Below are 20,164 nucleotides of genomic sequence, written 5' to 3' on the forward strand. Positions count from 1 at the left end.
GGAAGCAGGGGGCCCTCTGCTGGCTGCCTGGCAAAGCTCTGGTGAGACCTCACCTGGACCTTGGCTGACACACAGCACCCCAGTGCCACCTGCTCCTTGGCCCTAGCCCATCCCAATCGACTGCTTGTTAGCACAACACAGCATCTTCCCAGAAACCAAAAAGGGAAACAGAAACCACTGAAGCCAGCTGGTCACGCAGGCACACTCTGAGAAACAAGGCCAGTTCCAAAGAAAGGGGAACGTCACCCAACAGCGACTCTGGGATGTTGAAGGACAAAACAAGGTCCGGAGAGCTGGGGTATGCACAGTGTCACCCCTCCTGGGGGAGGGGGACCCTGCTACACAGCACAGGTTGGCCTGGAACTTGCTATGTAGCCCACACTGGCCTCAAACTTCCTGTTCTCCAGCCCCTGCCCCCCCACACCCCCCACACACCCCGGCACTGAGGGATCTGTAAGAGGGGAGAGCACTGTGGCACTAAGAGCAGTCCCTGCTTAGCTGTTAGGTCTCTGAGGAAGACCCTACAGGAGGGGGAGGGGAGGGGAGGAGCTGCAGTGACAGGTTCTTTGCTCTGCCCTGTGTCCACTCCCTTCTGAAATGACAGGAATTTGGGAGATGATGTTCTTCAACTGTGTGGTAACTCAGTTATGTTTGCCCCCCAAGGTCATCTAATATATGAAGCCCTCACTTTCAAGTGGAGCCAACTATAAAATTAAACTTTAAAAAGGCATTTTACATGGCTTATTTACAATTACACTTCTTCAAGAAGTGACTGTTAATGTGTCTACCATCCCAGGTCCCTCCCCTCCACCCTTAGTCCCCACCAAAGCAGGTAATTTTCTTAAAAAAAAAAGAAAAGAAAGGAAAGAAAAAAGAAAGAAAGGAAGGAAGGAAGAAAGGAAGAAGGAAAGAAAGAAAAGAAGAAAAAGACCCAAAACTAAAGAAAATGAAAACCAAAGAAGACACCGGAGATGCGGAGAACGAACGGTGTGGTGGTCCTCCTACTTCAAGCCAGGGGTGGCTGGCCATGGTGGCCTCTGGGCTCGGCCATCCATCTATCTGAGGGGCACCTAGCCTGGCCCTGGGGTGGGGACAGAAGAGAGCAGCAGGGCAGACGTCTGTCTTGTAGAATGAAGCCAGTGCTGATGAGAGGTGTCCCCAAGCCGCCTGTCCCTGTTTGAGCCTACAGCGAAGGCCTTTGTGCGTGTACTCTGTGACAGTTTTCTGGAACCCTATGGTCCAGCACTCCACTCTCTTTCTGTCCTTGTCCTGTGTTGACCCCCAGGATGGCGCATCACAGCGCTTCTGAGGGGGTGGTGGGTAGGCGGATGCGGCTTCTCTCCACATCTCAGTACTCAGTCACCTGAGCCAGCTCGGGTGTCAAGTTGACAGTTATGTTTTTATACAAGGCGTCGTACGTGACGTTTGCAAAGTAGTTCAGGTTGTTGAGGCCGTCTAGCCCTTGCCGCTCCTTTGACTTCCTCAGCAGAGCGTACCTGGGAAGCCGAGGACAGAGAGGGACTCAGAGCCAGCTTCCCAGCATCTCATCTAACGCCCCTCGGGCCACAGGAAATGGAGGCTCAGGAGACAGGCCCAAGGTCAGAGTGGAGAAGCCCCGAAAGATTAGAGGAGGGGACAAAAAGCAGCCAAGCTTAGAGCCCTGCCACTCCCTTGGAGACACCTTCATAGTGCAGGGGCTGGCAGAAGGTGATCCCAACTGTCTCAGGCTGCATAGAAGACCCAGGCATCTAAATCTCACCAATGGTCACCCAAAATGTCTACCTTGGTTAATCAGAACAGACACCCGTGACACCTGGCCACATCACAGGGGCAGATGGGCGATACAGCCAGATAAATGATACCAACCTTCCAAGAAACTGGACTTCTCCTCGATGGTGGTGAGGAATGGACTTGTATTTTCCCGTGTCCCCTTCTGGCCGGCTCACAGAATAGCCTGCATTTTGTACCCTGTCCAAAACCAAAGGGACATCAGTGAGATGCTGAAGACCCAGAGACTAGTAAACCCTAAGACACCTTACAGTCTCTCCAACAATGTCCAAGCATCTTCTCACTCATCTAACTGATTTGATGTTTAACTAGCTAACATTTCCTCTGTGTGTGTGTGTGTGTGTGTGTGTGTGTGTGTACAGCATGCATGTGCTTAGAGAGATGGTCAGATGACAATCTTGCATGTCATTCCACAGGCACTATGAAACTTGTCTTTTTGGAAACAAGGTCCCCCATTGGCCTGGCGCTTACCACAAAAGCTAGGCTGTGGCTGGCTAGCCCAGGGGATCTGCCGGCTCCACTTTCCCACTGCTGGGGGGTATAGACATGTGCTATTGAGACCAATGACTTTTTTTGAGACAAGGTCTCACTGTGTGGTTCTGACTAGCCTAAAACTCCCTATATAGACCTGCTTGACCTGGAACTCACAGAGATCCTCCTGCCTCTACCTCCCCAGGGCTGGGATGAAAGGCATATGCTTGTATGGTGGTCTGAATGAGAAATGTCCCCCATAGGCTTCAGTATTTGAACACCTGGTCCCCAGTTGGTAGTGCTGTTTGGGGAAGCTTAGGAGATGTGGCCTTTCTGGAAGAAGTCAGTCACTGGAAGCCAGCTTTGAGTTTAAACCCATTTTCAGTTTGCTCTCTCTGCTTCATGCTTGAGGTTGAGATGTGTGCTCTCAGCAGCCTGCTCCAGCCATCATGCCTGCTTCCATGATGGACACTCACCCTCTGGAACCATAAGCCCAAATAAACCCTTCCTTCTAGATGTTGCCTTGGTCATGGTGTTTTATCACAGCATTTTAATAGAGCCACCAGTCCTAGCTTTTAAAAAAACAAAAATCATAGTTTCAGAGATCAAACTTAGCACTTTCACAACTGAGCCATCTCCCCGCTGGGTGTGTGTGTGTGTGTGTGTGTGTGTGTGTGTGTGTGTGTGGTCAGCTAGTGCACGTTAGGAAAGTCCTCCATCCCTGAGCCACACCCCAGGAGCTGTCACAATGTGCTTCTTGACTATGTAGTCACACTAGGCATTTAATTAACTGGAGAGACGCCTGCATATGTGAACAAAGGATGGCACACTCCCATCGAATGCCCACCAGCAGATTAACTAGCATTTCTGTCTGTGGCAAGACCATGGAACCGCTATTGAAAACGGTGGCTATGGGAAGACAGCTCAATGGATGAGTGCCAACCTGCAAGCATGAGGACTTCAGCTGGGGTCTTCGAGAACCCACGTAAAAGCTGAGCACAGTGTTGTTTGTCTAGAACCCCAGCACTGGGCAGGGGAGAGGGATGGACAGCTGACCCTGGAGTTCAGTGCTAGCCAGCCTAGCTGAATCGATGAGCTCCAGCTTCAGTGACAGACCCTGTCAGAAAAAACAAAGTGGAGAGCCACTGAGAACAAGCCCAACACCCACCTCAGGTCTCCACCTGCAGGCAGCTACAGACGGCAAGGACAGATCTGTGAGCAGGCTACCAGGTGCTCCACCCCTCAGCTTGGGGAGGTTCCATTGCCGTGGGGCATAGTACACAGAGAGCCACAGGGAACATGTTATAACATGGCTCAAGCCAGGGGTGGGGGGGGTCAGGCCTTTAATCCCAGCACTTGGGAGACAGAGGCAGGTGGTCTCTGTGAGTTGGAGGCCAGCCTGATCTACAGAGTAAGTTCCAGGACAGCCAGGACTGTTACACAGAGAACTTTGTCTCGAAAACAAACAAACAATAAATAAATAAAACACTATGGCTCCAGAACCCTAACACATCACATTCTGACCAAATTTATTTCTAAGACCTTCTCCTAAGTACCAGTGGGAATGAGGCGATCTACTAAGTAACTACCGGTGTGCACGGGAACACTGAAGGCTAGACGTGCCAGCAGGAAGCTGGGTAAGTTTCAGACAGCATCCCACACACGACACCATGTGTTTCTAACACTGACATCACTCAGCCCCAAGCAGGGACACTTACCCTGGGACTGAGGCAAGTGCCACGTATGGTCTGATAAACCCACACAGGTCTGACGTGGTTCACTCCTCTGCTTTAAGACACTGAAATGTAACCATCTTGTTTTGGGCTGTGTAGACTGAGGCAACTTATTTTTATTCTCATATGAATTTTACAGTGAGCATACTTCTTCCCTCCCCTGGTCTATGAAGGAAGAGTCTTACTAGGTAGCTTAGGCTGGCTTTGAATTCCAAGAACTCTTCTCCACAGCTTCCCAAACTGAAATCATAGGTCTGAGGAGATACCACACCAGCTACTATTTTCTTTCTTTCTAACATTTAAGTATTGAAAAAAATTTTTTAACTTTATGCATATGTATAAGCATCTTGTGCAAGTCTGGTGGTGTCCTTGGAGGTCAGAAGAGGGCATCAGATCCCTTGGAATTGGAGTTATAATAGACAATTGTGAGCTGCCATGTGGGTGCTGGGAATTGAACCCAGGTCCTCAGCAAGAGCACCAAGTATTCTAAACCAGCAAGCCATCTCTCCAGCCCCAAATTAATCTTTACATTTTTAATTATGTGTGTATGTTTGTATGTACACATGAGTACAGGTGCCTACAGAGGGCACTGGATCCTCTGGAGCTAGAGTTACAGACATCTGTGAGCTGCCCAATGTGTGTGCTGGGAACCAAACTCAGGTCCTCTGGAAGAGCAATAGGTGCTCTTAACTGCTATCTCTCCAGCCCCCATACTTGTGATTTATAAAAAAATTGTTAAGCTGTCATGTAAGTTTATTTTTATATGTCAAAGGAGAAAATGAGAATAGTTGCCTTAGTAGGAAGTAGAAATTCTTTTCAGTTTAGTTAGAAGGTTTTTTGTTGTTATTTAATGTTGTAACTGTATAATTTTAAAAACAAACTCCAAATAGTCATGACTCCCAATATTCATCTCCATCATGAAAGAAAATAAGGCAGCTGCTCCCAGATTCAGTCAGAAAGGATGGGTGGAGCTGCTGTGCAATGTGGATGCTCACAAGGGACAAAAGCTGGGCACAAGTGTGCAAAAGTGGAGGAGTGGGGTGGCGGTGCACGGGAAACACCCTACCAGGCTCCCACTGACAGCTGCAAGGGTACTGGGTGACACGTGCAGCTCCTGGTCTCTGAGACATGGTGATGGGGTTGGGGGGCAGGGTGGGGGTGTGTACCTGTTCCACAGATCGTCATCTTCTCCACCCCAGCCCCAGAAGGCGTTAGGAAAGCCATTGATTTTCCGAAACTGTTCTACAGTCAAGCCGCTTACTCCACCAAAAAACTCTGCGTAGGGAAGCCTAAAGGAAAGACAGCAGCCGAGTTAGAAGATGGAGAGTTGAATTTCCTGGTGAATTTGTCTTTGTTTTCCGGCACTGCATGGATGGAACCTAGAGGCTCACAGGCAGGCAAGGGAACTGAGCAGCCCTCCAGGCACCTAACTGGTTCACACAACTACTGTGCAGTGAGTGACAGAGCACAGAACTACGGAGTGTGTACTGACTGAGTTGTGCAACCATGGTCACAATCAGTGCTCAGTTACTCCTCCACCACCACCGGCCGTCATCACTCCAACATTTCACCCCCACCCAGTCCCACTACTGACCCACTTTCTAGCCCCAGGGCCCCGCCTACTTTGGACACTCTCCATAGCGAACAAGATGGGGACACTTGGCCCCTGCCAGCTCACTGCTGAACTCCTGTACACAGTCCTACACGCTGCAAGCCACCCACCAGCTGACACAGCGGGTCACAGCCAGCTACACCTCACTTCTGCAACTGGCCTTCTGGGAGGAAGAGACACTCACAGGTACATGTATTTGTCCAGTTTGGTCGCAAAGTGCCTGGGCATCTGTCCACAGCCATAGTAATTCCGGTCGCTCTCGGGTATATGATCCACATCATGAAAGATCAGGCAGTCCCAATCCAAGTCCTTCATGGCTTCTTGAAAGCCAACATTGAAAAGCATGGCTCGGTTAAAGGGCTGGGTGCCAACCTGAAAGAACAAAGGATCTTGAAACAAAGACTTTAATGCCATCTCTGTACACCAAAAGAGATCCTAGGAGCCAAAGGGACAGACCACTGGGCCCACAGGGTCTGCAGCACTGCTCAGCCCACAGTCACCCAGGGAGTCCACTGCATTCTGTCTTGTTTCTTCAGAGAGCACCTCACCGACACATGCCGCAGCTGAAGACAGAGGCCCACAGCCACAGGACACCCAGGGAACAGGCCGGACTCTACCAAGTCTCAAGTCTGTGCTACACACACATCTATTTCACACATCTAGTCCAAGAGTGTGCTCATCTCAGCTTGTTTACTCTAAAGGTCCCACTACAACAGACACTGAGCTCTCTAAAGACTAATGTCTGAGGATTACAAACTCTGTGGCAGGTAGAGACCAGTTCACACTAGTTATGGCCTACTTGAACTACATGTGAACCTTCACTGACCCCAGCCAGTACCAAACATACACTCAGGACAGGCGCAAGGAAAGTGCTGATTGGTTTTGAAATTTGTCAATTTGACACAAACCTAGACATATCTAAGAAGAAAGACTTTTTTGATTTTGTTTTTCGAGACAGGGTAGGATTTCTCTGTGTAACAGCCCAGGCTATCCTGGAACTCGCTCTGTAGACCAGGCTGGCCTCTAACTCAGAGATCCACCTGCCTCTGCCTCCCGAGTGCTGGGATTTAAGGCGTGCACCACCATGGCAGGAGGAAAAGGGACTCTTAATTGAGAAAATACCTCCTTAAGAATGGCCTGTAGACAAGTCTATGGAGCATTTTCTTAATTAATGATTTATGTGGGAGGGCCAAGCTCATGGGGACAGTGCCATCCTGGGCTCTTTACACCGAAGACAATTGTCACTTACAGCGTTCCAGATTGTGGGCTTAGAAGGGAGAGAAGGAAACTAAAGGTCACTCACTTGCTCGACCACATAGAAGGCGAATTGCAGGCGCTGGCGCTGAAGCATGGGGAGCAGGTGTCGCAGGAGGACTGGGAGGTGCTCATGGCGGTTCCTGAAGGGGATGAGGATGGCCACCTGCAGTGATCACAGGACAGGAATCCACCAGTGAGCTGCTGGCCCTAGCTGCCCAGTTCGTTCTCTGTGTTGCTACACAGTTGGGTACCCTGGGTGAGCAACCCTTAGAGAGAGCTGAGGCCCCCTGACATCCTCTAATGCTGACCTGTGCGAGCAAGGACACCATGGAACCAAAGGGATCCTGTCTAGACTGCAGCTCTAGGAGGCACACATACCCAAGGTGACTCCGCACAAAGGTCCTTCTAGAGGTGTGCAAACACAAAGGGAGCTAAGCACCTCAATGCTGCACACAGCTCATTCCACACTGGACATCTGTGGACACCTGCTACTGTGCACTAAGCTTATCCTGGGGCTCATGTTGTGGCCCACCTCTCCAGGGCCAGCAGCACCCAAGCACTTTATTTGACACTTGGTCAAAGAACGGCCTTAAGTTTCTGTCTCCTCTCCTGACTACAGTCTTCCTACAAAGGCCTGAAGGTCCAGCTGGATCTTTATACTGCAGTCTACTTATCTATCTTCCAGGAACTTGGGAGACCAGACAGGAAGCACGGCTCTGCAGAGACACAGTCCACAAATATGTCAGCTGATCTACCGATCCTTTCTCCTGCAAATAATCCTGCCTGGGAACAAAAGGGTTCGATGTCGCCACACACCAACAAGGTGCTGCCAATCTCTATGGCTACAGGAGAGTCCTTGGGGAAACCCATTTCTCGAAAATGAGAGGCAGAGTGCAAGTTCCTGGATGTTACAGCTCTTGAATCCCAGCAATCCCAGATGTGTTTCTAACACCTGGGGTCTGACTCATAGCCCACCTTCCATCGAGGCACACAGTCTGAAGGCTTCCAGTGGCCTCCGAGCTTGATGGCTGGGTCTCTGGAGAAGAGCTCGTGAATATCGTCCATTCTGATTTCACTCATGTTTATGTCTATTGGGCCCTCTGGACAGAGAGGGAGGAAAAACAATGAAGAGTTTCCCAGGCTGAGCCCTGGCCCTATTGCTTTCCATCTCTGCCCTTTAGTGTGCCACTGCCATCTGACAAAGAAGTGTACCAAAGGGACAAGACCTTAGAGGCCAGCTCCTGCCAAAGTGGGCAAAGAAAAGAAGACCTTGAAACTGAGGCGAGGCAGCTCTTTTTCAAGACCCCTCCCTGCTACAGGGAGCTCCTGTTTCTCAATAAACTGCTTGCCCTTCAAAAAAGCCTCTGAGGGGCAGCTGGATTCATCGGAGGAGGGGCAGGAGAGTGGTGCACTTTGGCCTGGCATCATTCAGAAGCAAGGCCAGCTGCCTGTCTCACCCCAGCCACCAGTGAGGAGGGGCTCTGACTAGTGGTGCCCAAACACAGAGCACTCATCTTTGACAAAGCCCCCAAACTGAAACCATGACAATCACTAAGTGCTAGGGAAGCCAGCATGGGCACGCCTTTGATTCCAGCACTCAGGAGGCAGAGGCAGGAGGATCTATCTCTGTGAGTTTCAGAGCAGCCTAGTCTACAGATCGAGTTCCAGGACAGCTAGAGTACTAGTGTTGGGATTAAAGGCATGGCCACAATGCATGGCTTGAATTTTCTTTAAACCAGCATTTTGTTAAGAAAATAACTTTTGCTGGGTCGTGGTGGTGCACGCCTTTAATCCCAGCACTCAGGAGGCAGAGGCAGGCAGATCTCTGTGAGTTTGAAACCAGCCTAGTCTACAAAGGGAGTTCCAGGACACTATCTCAAAAAACAAAAATAAAAACAACAACAAAAAGAAAATAACCTCTAGCAACTAGCCAGAATGGGATGGGAAAGAAATGTGGGGTGAAGTGGGGGTACAAATGAGAACCAAGTATGACACAGAAGAAGGAAGGTGGGTAGAGAGGTCTATTAAATATGTCAAACCAGTTAGAACCAGTGGGCAATTTATACTAAAATGACAAAGCCATGGCCAGATCTTCCTGCAGGACACCTTAAGAAGGTCATCACAAAGAGCAGAACACAGCACCATTGAGAATGTGGGTCACCAGCAGCAGGTTTGGCTGAAGAGGAGCTGGGGCACAAGGAGTCACACTCTCCCTTCCATGTTAACCAAAGACTGCCCTGAAGCACGAGGCAAGCTGATCTACTCACTCATGGAAGGGAGCCTCTCTGGGCAAGGGTGATTGGCGAAGTAGGTGAAATCTTCAGGAAGAAATGTCGTGGTTGGGGGGAAGGCTTCACTGTGGTTCAAGTCCAGAGGATAATCTAGGAAGGGAAGAGAAAGACAGCTCAGCCAGGCACTAGCATGCTGATTCCTTCAGCTCCTCACAAGTGTTTATAGCTTAGTGGGAGCAGGTGGTTCAGTGCTGGAGCTAAAACTATAAAGCCATCACAGGAAGAAAAGAGGGCCTGCTGCAATGGCTCCCTTCCCATCTGCACTGGCACCGTGGGCTTCTGGTACTCAGTTTACAGGCAGTGGGAATCAGAACGAAGTCTAAACAGCACAGACACCCCCCCCACACACACACCTCTTATTTTACCAGCACTTCTGACCTCTGACCTGGGCATCTGCACTTGTTCACAGCCAAGCGGCACATCCCAGTACCCCGTTTCTGGTTACCTCTTCTATGAAGTCCCTTAGATGAGGAAGGCCAGAGCACTTCCTTTCCACTGCCTCCAAGCCTTACCCTTCCGGTCCTACAGTCTCCCAATTACTTGCCATAACTGGACTTAGGGCAATGTTTGGTGCTGATATGGAGATGCCATAAACATCGGTCAGAGCTGAGGAGTGGGGAAGGTGATGCTGTTTTTTAGAGCCGTCCTCATCTTCCGGACCTCAATTTTATATGGAATTGTTCCTGGTTCTGCACTGTGCCCTCCCTTTGCGCTGCCTCTCAGAGAAGGGAAGGCACCTTCTTACTGTGACAGCGCCACCCCCCAGACCCTTCACCAGAGCCGCTAGATGACCTTCACCCTGTATGCAGGCCTGAACCTCACTTTTGAAAGCTCTAATTTCCTTGTCTCACTCACTATCCAGCAGGTTCTCCAATGGCTTCCTTAAAGGGGGGGGGGGGGGCAGAGAGATGGCTCAGTGGTTAGAGCACTGGCTGCTCTTGCAGGGGACTCAAATTCAGTTTCCAGACCCACAGCTCATAACAATCTGTAACTCCAGTCTCATAGACCCAATGTCCTCTTCTAGCCTCTGTGGACACCAGGCACATATGTGGCACACAGACACACACACAAGCAAAACACTCAAATATACAAAATAAACATTAAAAATACTTTAAAAAAGATGTGGTGGAGCTGGGCAGTGGTGGCGCACACCTTTAACACCAGCACTTGGGAGGCAGAGGCAGGAGGATCTCTGTGAGTTCGAGGCTAGCAAGTTCCAGGACAGCCAGGGCTACACAGAGAAAGCCTGTCTGGAAAAGCAACAGCAACAGAGGCAAGTATATGATTTTGAAACCTAGTGTATTTGATGGTTTTTCTCTCACTTCGTTCACAGTGGCTGAGCTACAGCAGTGTAGGCAACTTCCCATTTAGAGCTCTCCACTGCCTTCTAGACTGTGGTGCTGAGGTGGCTGGAGCCATTCACACACCTAGGCTTTGTGGGTGGCCAGTAACTTCTTTTTGAAAGTAGAAGAGCTTGCTCTTTGTTCAGGAATTGCAAACGGCTTTGCCTTGCTGGGGATCTACTTCCAACCCTGTGTCGGCTGTTCAGTGGGCCTTTCAAGCCTGTAAACTCATCTTCTCTGGTCCTGGACACTCAGGGTGAGGTGTCACCTGGTGACAAGTCCTCCCTTCTCCCTTGGCTGTCTGCTTCCCCTTGTTTCCGTATCTATTTCAGTAGTAGTGTTGCTAAGCACTGCAGTGGGAAGTCAGGCAGCTGTTAGGGCGTGGACACCAAGTCCCACGGCAGGCACCTGGCTGAGCACTGTGGTTCGGAGCCCCACTGTCCTTACCTTCAGGTGACTCCCCAGAGAACTCTGTCCTAGTCCTCAGCCGTCACAGTAGTCCTGAACTAAGCACCCTGGCACAGAGGACAGAAGTACACACACCCCACCAAGGGAATTGCTTTACATGTGTGAGTTTCTCAGGGCTCCAGTTCCTTGTCAGGCTGGGGACAAGGCTCTGGGCATCAGGCTGCGGAGCCGCTTTTGGCCTTCCTGTGTAGTGGGTAGCTGCTCTATGACCTTGAAGCACCACCGCTAGAGATGCAGCAGGTAACTAACTGGTCCACCTGCCTAGGGCCTTGAAGTACGTGTCCCTGGGATGTGGCCTCACGAACCCTTAAGACCTGGGATGCACTTAGGCAGTAATCTCTCTCTCTCTGTTTTGGATGCTGAGACAGACCAGGCGGAAGAACAGTGTGGACCATAGCTCAGCTTTCCAGGACCGTACAGTAAATCTCTCTCGCTGTAGTGAGTTTTTATCCCCTAATAAATTCCCTCCTCTTTAAGCAGACTCTGTGGATTTCTCACTGTATTTCTGAATCTTGGTCCCCGCCTTTACTCCTTTTTGATTTTTTGAGACAAGAGTCTCAAGTATACCAGGCTGGTCCTCAAACTCACTGTGTGACCAAGGATGACTTTGAACTCCTGATCCCCAGCTCACCTTTATTCTGATTCCCAAAGGTTTGGGACATTGACCATTACAGCTCTGAGAAACTCTGGGGACACTGGGCGGTAAGGATCCCCTGTTGTAGCATTATCAGTTACTGGTTGGCTTCCATGGTCTGTGAAGTCCTTGTCCTTTATCTTTGCTTCCCAACTGAATTTCCCCCCACTGTGGTCTTATTGTTAAGGTTTTGTACCATTAAATACACAAAATACACACCATACACACACACCACCACCACATACACACACATACCACATAAACATGCGTGCACATACCATTACATACCACACACACACACACACACACACACACACTCTTTCCCACCATTTGAGTGGGATCTAAGAGTGTGAAAGCAGATGCCTCTTTTCCCGGGTACTGTTACCACCACACAGGGCAAAGGTCGTGACATCATTCCCCCATAAGGTTCAACAGAAGCACCATGCAGAGAACCCCCTCCAGGAAAGGGCCAGCAGGGCTGTGGTGGCTGCCCCACAGTTCTGCACCGACTGTCTCTTCTCCCAGCCCTTTAGAGTCACACAGTGTGACAAACACTAAAGCTGGCTCGCACCCACTCCTGGGGCTGGAGCTGCAGACTTTTCAACTCAGGCTGGTTTTCGTTGTTGCTGTTTTTTCCTTAAAGAACACCGAGAGGGCATCCAAGAGCCAAATGGCCACCACATCCAGGCCTTTATCCAGGGACGGCTTGAAGAGTGCTGGTCCTGTCTTGGGAGGAGCAGGTAGGAAACAGAATGCTGTCCTTTGTTTGGAGAGTTTTTAAACGGCATGATTATACTTTTTAAAAAGCTTTTTAAATTTTAGATTTATTTTACGTGTATAAGTGCTTTGCCTGCATGTGTTTCTGTGCACTACTTATGTGCCTGGTGTCTGCAGAAGTTGGTTGTAAACTGGAGTTACAGGGGGTGGTGAACTGCCATGTGGGTGCTATGAACTGAATCCTGGTTCTACAAGAGCAGCCAGTGGTTTTATCCACTGGGCCAGCTCTGAGGCATATCCAGCCGGAGATTCTATCTTTGCATCCCAATCTTCACACTCAACAGGAGAGCAGCATTTCTCCCCTGGAGCTGGGAATGGACTCAGGGCTTTGCACACATGAGACAAGCATTCTCCATTCATTCAGCCACAGATTAGCCCTGATTTTATTTATTTATCTGTTTATTTATTTATTTTGACAAGGCCTCATTGTATAGCCTATGCTTCTAAGTGTTAGAATTTCAGGTTAGTACTTCAGTAACAGGTATTATTTTAGATGATTCTGAGAGCTATATTATTTCTCTTTAAGAAAAAAAAATGAGGGGCTAGAGAGAGATAGCTCAGTGGTTAAGTTAAGACCACTTCCAGGGGGCTCAGGTTCAATTCCCAGTACCCACATGGCAACTCACAACTGTCTGTAACTCCAGTTCCAGGAGATCTGACACCGTCACACCAATGCACATAAAATAAAGTTAAATACATTTAAAAAAGAAAAGAAAAAGGGAAAAAATGAAGCAGGAGAGATGGCTCAGCAGTTAAGAATGCTTGATACTCTTGCAGAAGACCCAAGTTCAGTTCCCAGCACTGCTGTGGGATGTTCTGTATGGCAAATGTGTTGCTGATTAGTCAATAAATAAAACACTGATTGGCCATTGGCTAGGCAGGAAGTGTAGGCGGGACAAGGAGGAGAATAAAGCTGGGAAGTGGAAGGCTGAGTCAGAGAGACACTGCCAGCCGCCACGATGACAAACAGCATGTGAAGATGCCAGTAAGCCACGAGCCATGTGGCAAGGTATAGATTAATGGAAATGATTAATTTAAGCTGTCAGAACAGTTAGCAAGAAGCCTGCCACGGCCATACAGTTTGTAACCAATATAAGTCTCTGTGTTTACTTGGTCGGGTCTGAGCGGCTGTGGGACTGGCAGGTGAGAGAAATATGCCCTGACCCTGGGCCAGGCAAGAAAACTCTAGCTACACAGCACCCCTACTGGCTGGCTCACACACACTTGTAACTTCAGTTTAAAGGGATCCAACACTCTCTTCTGGCCTTTGTGGGCACCTACACACATGTACTCAAGTGCTCTCTCTCTCTCTGTGTCACACACACACACACACACACACACACACACACACACACACACTTAAATAAATCTTGAAAAAAGGTAAGAAATTGAGATAAGTGAGATTGTTTAGTGGGTAAATGCAGTTGCCACCAAGCCTGATGATCTGAGTTCAACTCCTGGGACCCACTTGGTGGAAGGAGAGAACTAACTTCCATACTCACTCCATGGTATATTCATGCTCCAACACAAATAAATTAAAAAAAGAAATTAAGGCGGGGTGTAATGATGTACACCTTTAATCCCAGCACTTGAGAAGCAGAGGCAGGTGGATCTCTGAATTTGAGGCCAACTACGGTTACATAGGGAGACACTGTCTCAAAAGCAAAACAAAAAGCCATGTTCTGAACAACAAGCTTGAGTTCAGAATGAGACTGCAGCCTTCTTGTTGCCTTAACACCCCCTGAGCAGGAGGGACGACTCCCGACCAGCCCTTCTCTCAACACTCTCTTTTGGAGATAATTACTCAGCCTCCCTGCCTCTCCTGGGAGCAGAAATTCCATTGGGCCCTCTTCACTAGAGCTTACCTGAATCGTTCAGGCTGCTGTTCCTCTTGGCATAGGCGCTGCGGACTACCTGCTCATACACCTGGGCACCGATGGTCCTCACATTGTCCCGAAGCAGGATGCCTTGAGCCTGCACCATGAAGAGGTAGGTATTCACTGTGGAAAAGAGGGCGGAGGAGAGCTGAGTAAGAAGCAGGGGTCAAAGTATCCATCACACAACTTGGGGCGCTTTTGATCCTTTAAAACCTCCTTCAGCTCTAAAGGCTTCCACAGTCTTACCTCTATTTTCCACCCTGGACTCAGGACACTCATAGTTCTTGGGTGGCTAGTAGTGCTCAAGGGAATTTCAGCCAATCCCAACTCGGTGTAGAAAAGCATAACCTTCAGTTACAACCCACCTGATGTGCAAGCCTTCACAGTGTCCTCTAGCACAGTGACAATCAGAAAGACCTTCACAGACCAATGGTAACACTTGGTGAAGATCTCTGCTCTTAGCACATCCACTTTACACTTGATGTCACTAAGAATGAAGCTACAGGCCACTCTGCTCCCCAGGCACTGAAAGCTCTGTGTCCCAACACCTTCGCATAACGATGGACTAAGCTGCCCGCCCAGTCTGCCAACACCCAAGGCAGTAAGGCAAGCACAGCTGAGTGCTCTTCAGGTAATGTGAGTAAACTAAAATGTACCGGTGAGCAAGCGAGTAGTGGATGGGCTAGCCACTGTCACCTGAAGCTGGTGTGGCTGCTCCAGAGGGAGTCACACCCCACAAGTCATAATACCCTCCTTCCTGGCCAGTCTCTCCATGCCTCACTCCCTTTCACAGGGAAAGGACTGCCTTACAAGGGTGGCTTAGTTACAAGAGGTGGAATCTTTAATGTATGGCTGGCTTCCAACATGGCCTCAGGCTGCAATTCTGGCTCAACAAGCTGTGGTGACATGCACTGTTATTATCACTGGGTCCCATACATAATGAGCAGTAACAACTGCAGGGATAATGCCAATTCACTCCACTCCAGCCTCGGAGTCTGATGCTACACTAGAGTGGGGACAAAGCGGCTGGACAGCTCAGTGTGGAGCGTGGAGACCCGTCCATATTGAGAACACCTTCAGAATGGAGTCCACGGTAGCCAACAGAGCTCTGTGCTGGAAGACACATGCACTCACCGCACCCTCCAAGAACAGAACAGACGTAGGGCTCGTTCTCCAGGAGAACTTCAGAATCTTTTTTTTTTTTTTTTTAAAGTTTTAGTTTTTCAAGACTGGGTCTCCCTGTGTAGCCCTGACTGTCCTGGACTTGCTCTGTGGACTGGCCTCCTGGGCTGGCCTCGAATTTACAGAGTTCCACCTGCCTCTGCCTCTCAAGTGCTAGGATTAAAGGTGAGCGGCACCAGCACCGGCTTGAACTTCAGAATCTTTAGATGTAGCCTCTGAGAAGTTTGTGCACAAGACATTTTCTATTTCCAACCTGCAGTGCAGTGCAGGGTCACAGCGGGAGGGCAGCCCACAGTTCATCTATTAAAAATGAGACGTTCAGCCGGGCGGTGGTGGCGCACGCCTTTAATCCCAGCACTCGGGAGGCAGAGCCAGGCGGATCTCTGTGAGTTCGAGGCCAGCCTGGGCTACCAAGTGAGTTCCAGGACAGGCGCAAAGCTACACAGAGAAACCCTGTCTTGAAAAACCAAAAAAAAAAAAAAAAAAGAAAGAAAAAAAAAATGAGACGTTCCCATAACCTGGTCTTCCTTCATTTCCACAGCTGTCAGAAATCACCTTAAAAACAAGCTGCTCTTTCAGTGGGCTAGTGGTGTATGGTACATGTGTGTGAAGGCTAGAGGGCAACCTTGGGTGTTATCCTCAGGAATGCCACCCGCCTCCTTTGAAACAGGCCTTCTTTGTGGCCTGAAAAGCTTACCAACTAAGCGAGACTGGCTGGCCAGTGAGTACCAGGGACTTCAAGTCTCCACTGCCCTGATGCTGGGATCACAGCACAAGGCACAGGCCTGGCATTTTCACGAGGGTACCTTCCATGTGGGTGCTATGGATGGAACTCAGGCCCTTTGGAAACACTTTACCAACTGAGCCATTTGTCCCCAGACAAATGTTTATGGAAGCATTCAGAGTACTAGGGTACTACAGCCAAATACTCTCCCCCACCCCCACCAGTTTCCTGCATCTGCCCCCAGGCACTGGAACTAGGACAGCCAGGGTTGAGCCTGTAATTGTAACAAATTCACAGGTGACACCAGTGCTGCTAGCCCAAGGGTACACTTGGAGACAGCTACAAGGAACTGCAGCCGTACATTTACAGTGTGTGCATTAATTCTTTATCTCTCTTAATTCCCCTAAAGAACCAAAAAGGAGAGAAATCCATCAACACTGCGGTGACCTCTGAGCACCTGCAACAGTCATCGGTGAGGCAGGATGAAAAGTAATCTGTGGAGCCCAGAGATCAGCATCACGTGTTCATCTACCATGTCTCTCCACCTTATTTTTAAAGATAGGGTCTCTCACTGAACCTGGTGCTCATCAATTGTGGAGGCTGTCCAGCCTGTGAGCTCTGGGGAATTGATCCCTGTCTCTGCTTGCTCAGTGCTGGGATTGCAGGTGCACACCGACCACACCCAGCCTTTTGTTTTGTTTTTTCAAGATAGGGTTTCTCTGTGTAGCCCTGGCTGTCCTCGAACTCACAGATCCACCTACTTCTGCCTCCCCCTGGGATTAGGGTGTGTGCCACCACAGCCATCATCACACCCAGCCTTGATGTGGGTGCTGAACTCAAGGTTCTCATGCTTACACACAGAGTACTTCACCCAGGGAGACATCTCCCCAACCCTGCTTTGGTTCTTTTAAGACAGGGTCTCCCTATAAAATCCAGGCCGACCATAAACTGGCTGTGTAGTTCAGGCTGGCCTTGAACTCACAACCCTCCTGTCCTCAGCCCAAGTGCTGGGATTATAGGTATGTGCCACCCTCCCCGCTACAATTATTTATTTTTCTCTTACAACTAAGTTTTTAGCATCCTGCTCCATTGTGCTGTCACAAAGGAGCCATGTGCTTAAATAAAACGGTTACTAGGATGGAGCTAGACTAGACCGTCGGTGTTCTCTTGCACAAAACTGTCAGATAGATCTTGCTAGACTTAATCACACACATCTCCTGCTTTGCTGGGGCTGCTACTGCTACACAGATTTTGACATACAATCCCAAGAAACCTTCAAACCTGGGTCAACAGAGTTCTGGAGGGACTGTCCCTTTCTATCCCAGTTGTTTCTGATGACCTGATAAAAACACTCTGACAAAAAAACAAGCCAAGGCAGAAGGATTTTGCTCGGCTTACAATTCCATCTTGTAGTCCATCACTTGGAGGAAGTCCAAGTGTGAAGAAGCATCTAGAACAGAGACGTAACAGTGTACATACTTGTTAGTACTCAGCTTGCTTTTGACTTTTTTTTTTAAAGATTTATTTATTTATTATGTACAGTGTTCTGTCTGCATATACACCTGCAGGCCAGAAGAGGGCACCAGATCTCATTACGGATGGTTGTGAGCCACCATGTGGTTGCTGGGAATTGAACTCAGGACCTCTGGAAGATCAGTCAGTGCTCGTGCTTTTGACTCTTCTGCATGCAGTTCAGGGTCCACTTTTAAGCTTGGCTTTGGGATCAAGATGACTCACTGGATGAGTCCAAACTGTCCCCCAGTGATGTTCAACACTCTTTCTTATTTCACTTTCCCCCAAACCCCCAATTCCATGTGCGTCCCTCCTACGGTGTCTCAGCCTCCACCTGGGTGTGCTACAGACAGACAGCTGTTCACAGGGATAGCACTGGTACTCACTCACAGAGAGGCCTGGGTGCAGTTGCTCATCTGCTCCCCCAAAACTGCCAACTTGAGCCCCCTTCAGAGGGCTTCACAACAGATAGCTCAAGGCCCCTGCTACTCTCCAAACCAGCACCTGGCCCTGACAGGTCACCAGCAATATCAACAGGTTCTCTGCAGAACTGGTCATGGGAAATTCTGTTTGAGGGTATTTCTGGTAATAAAACTACTATCACTTGGGTAGAGTCACTGGATATCTGCTGAATGTTGGTAAATAGCAACCACAGCGTGTTATTAACTCTTACTAAGCTTGCTGGAGGCAAAATACTCTTAATCTTATGTTGTGGATATCATTCTGCATAAATGAAACACTGATTGGCCAGTGGCCAGGCAGGAAGTATAGGCAGGACAAGGAGAGAGAAGTCTGGGAAGTAGAAGGCTGGGTAGGGGAGACACTGATAGCCACCGCCATGACAAGCAACATGTGAAGATGCCGGTAAGCCACGAGCCATGTGGCAAGGTATAGATTTATAGAAATGGATTAATTTAAGATATAAGAACAGTTAGCAAGAAGCCTGCCATGGCCATACAGTCTGTAAGCAATATAAGTCTCTGTGTTTACTTGGTTGGGTCTGAGTGGCTGTGGGACTGGCGGGTGACAGAGATTTGTCCTGACTGTGGGCCAGGCAGGAAAACTCTAGCTACAATCTTATTGTAAGTGCCCTTCTACTCCAAGCACAAGTGACCAACAGTGCAGACTCTACAGGACCTTACAACTGTCCCTCCCACCCTTTGGTCACAGAGATGAAGTGCACACAGGAACTTAGGAACATCCCTAGAAAGTTATTACTAAACTCAGCCGCACATGACACATGAGCTAGTGTCTGAGCAGACACAGGACTTCCAGTCTAAATACTCACTCTGAACTGCATCTTATGAGGTAGATGCCACCTTGACCCTTTTTCCATGTGAGTGTCAACACTTTTTGTTTCCAATTGCCACTGGCCCACGGTCATGTGGTTAATGAAGTAAAAAAAAATCCCTTACATACAAAGCCCAGGTGTTGTGGAACACTGTAATGAGCCTTACTTTGACAAGCAGTACTTTCCAGCACCATGGTCCTGATGAACACTGGTTGAACTGCAGTGAAAAGTCCATTTTAGCTTAACATCCAGCTGAGAAGTGCTCCATGGTGTCAGTAAGTGCCTCTGCAGACTTTAGACTTAACTTTAGACTTAGCCCCTGGGTGAGGGGTGAGGGAGGCTAAGACAATATAGAACAGGCACCAGCTCAGAAATGCTACCACAATGTACCCGCTGCTAAAGTGACACTTAGCACAAATCAGCCTTGCTGATAACACTGTAATTATTACCCAGCCCCATGTCTAGATTGAGGAATCTCTTATAACCATGACACAGATAAGATAAATAAGCTTTTCCTTGCAGCCATGGCTTCCCCAGAGGGCTTCCAGGCACAGAGCTGGAATCTCTTCTCTGGGTTCTAATCAACCTGCAGTTTTCTCTTGAATATACACTAGTAAAACTAAGAGACAGACAAACCCCTCAAAAAACTACCAGACTGGAAGTAGAATACTGTGATGTAATGAGCCCACAAGGAAAAAAAAGAGAGTTGAAGTATCTGTTGTAGACCTGCACGCTTGTCAGTGTGCCTAGCAAGCCAGTGTCTGGGAAGCAGAGCACAGCAGAGTAAGGAGCTGGAGAAGGAGCCCAATCATAGGAGCTTCTCTGCCACGCTGAGGCTGTGAGCGACACTTTGAAAGTCAAGGTATTGAGGAAAGGGTCCAGGACTAGACTTCAAGAGAGCCAGCTAATGGGAAATGCTCAAAACAAGTAAACCCCTCACCCAAACACCAAGGTTCCAGAGCCAAGCCTGGGGACTTGTTCCTGTAAAGCTTTACTTGGAAGGCTGAGGCAGGAAGAAGCCAGCCTGGTCTACACAGTGAGTTTTGGGCCACCCTTGGCAATAAAGTGAGATTCTGTCTCTAAATAAAGTACATTAACTGCAGAAGCACAGGCCTGTAATGTCTGCATGTGGGAGGCAGAAGCAGGAAGACGGTCCCCAGTTCAAGGCCAGCCTGGTCTGCACAGCAGTAAGACTCAGTCTTGG

The 20,164-nt window shown here is 49.0% G+C and overlaps 1 protein-coding gene across 2 annotated transcripts in view; it reads right to left on the reverse strand.

The window, feature by feature from the left end:
* Positions 1–844: 844 nt before the first annotated feature.
* Positions 845–20,164, reverse strand: part of B4galt5 (beta-1,4-galactosyltransferase 5) — a 57,979-nt gene continuing 38,659 nt past the window's right edge. For both annotated transcript variants that reach the window (XM_052723968.1, XM_052723969.1), the window contains exons 2-9: positions 14,240–14,374; positions 9,129–9,242; positions 7,837–7,961; positions 6,908–7,024; positions 5,789–5,976; positions 5,159–5,281; positions 1,867–1,968; positions 845–1,496 (exon numbers count right to left, since the gene is read on the reverse strand). In XM_052723968.1, coding sequence (XP_052579928.1) covers positions 1,349–1,496; positions 1,867–1,968; positions 5,159–5,281; positions 5,789–5,976; positions 6,908–7,024; positions 7,837–7,961; positions 9,129–9,242; positions 14,240–14,374 — 1,052 coding nt within the window. In that variant the 3' untranslated portion in view covers positions 845–1,348. The remainder of the gene's footprint in view (positions 1,497–1,866; positions 1,969–5,158; positions 5,282–5,788; positions 5,977–6,907; positions 7,025–7,836; positions 7,962–9,128; positions 9,243–14,239; positions 14,375–20,164) is intronic.

Source organism: Peromyscus californicus, unplaced genomic scaffold (genome assembly GCF_007827085.1).
Source record: "Peromyscus californicus insignis strain IS unplaced genomic scaffold, ASM782708v3 Scaffold_7__1_contigs__length_154581171, whole genome shotgun sequence".
Taxonomy (NCBI): domain Eukaryota; kingdom Metazoa; phylum Chordata; class Mammalia; order Rodentia; family Cricetidae; genus Peromyscus; species Peromyscus californicus.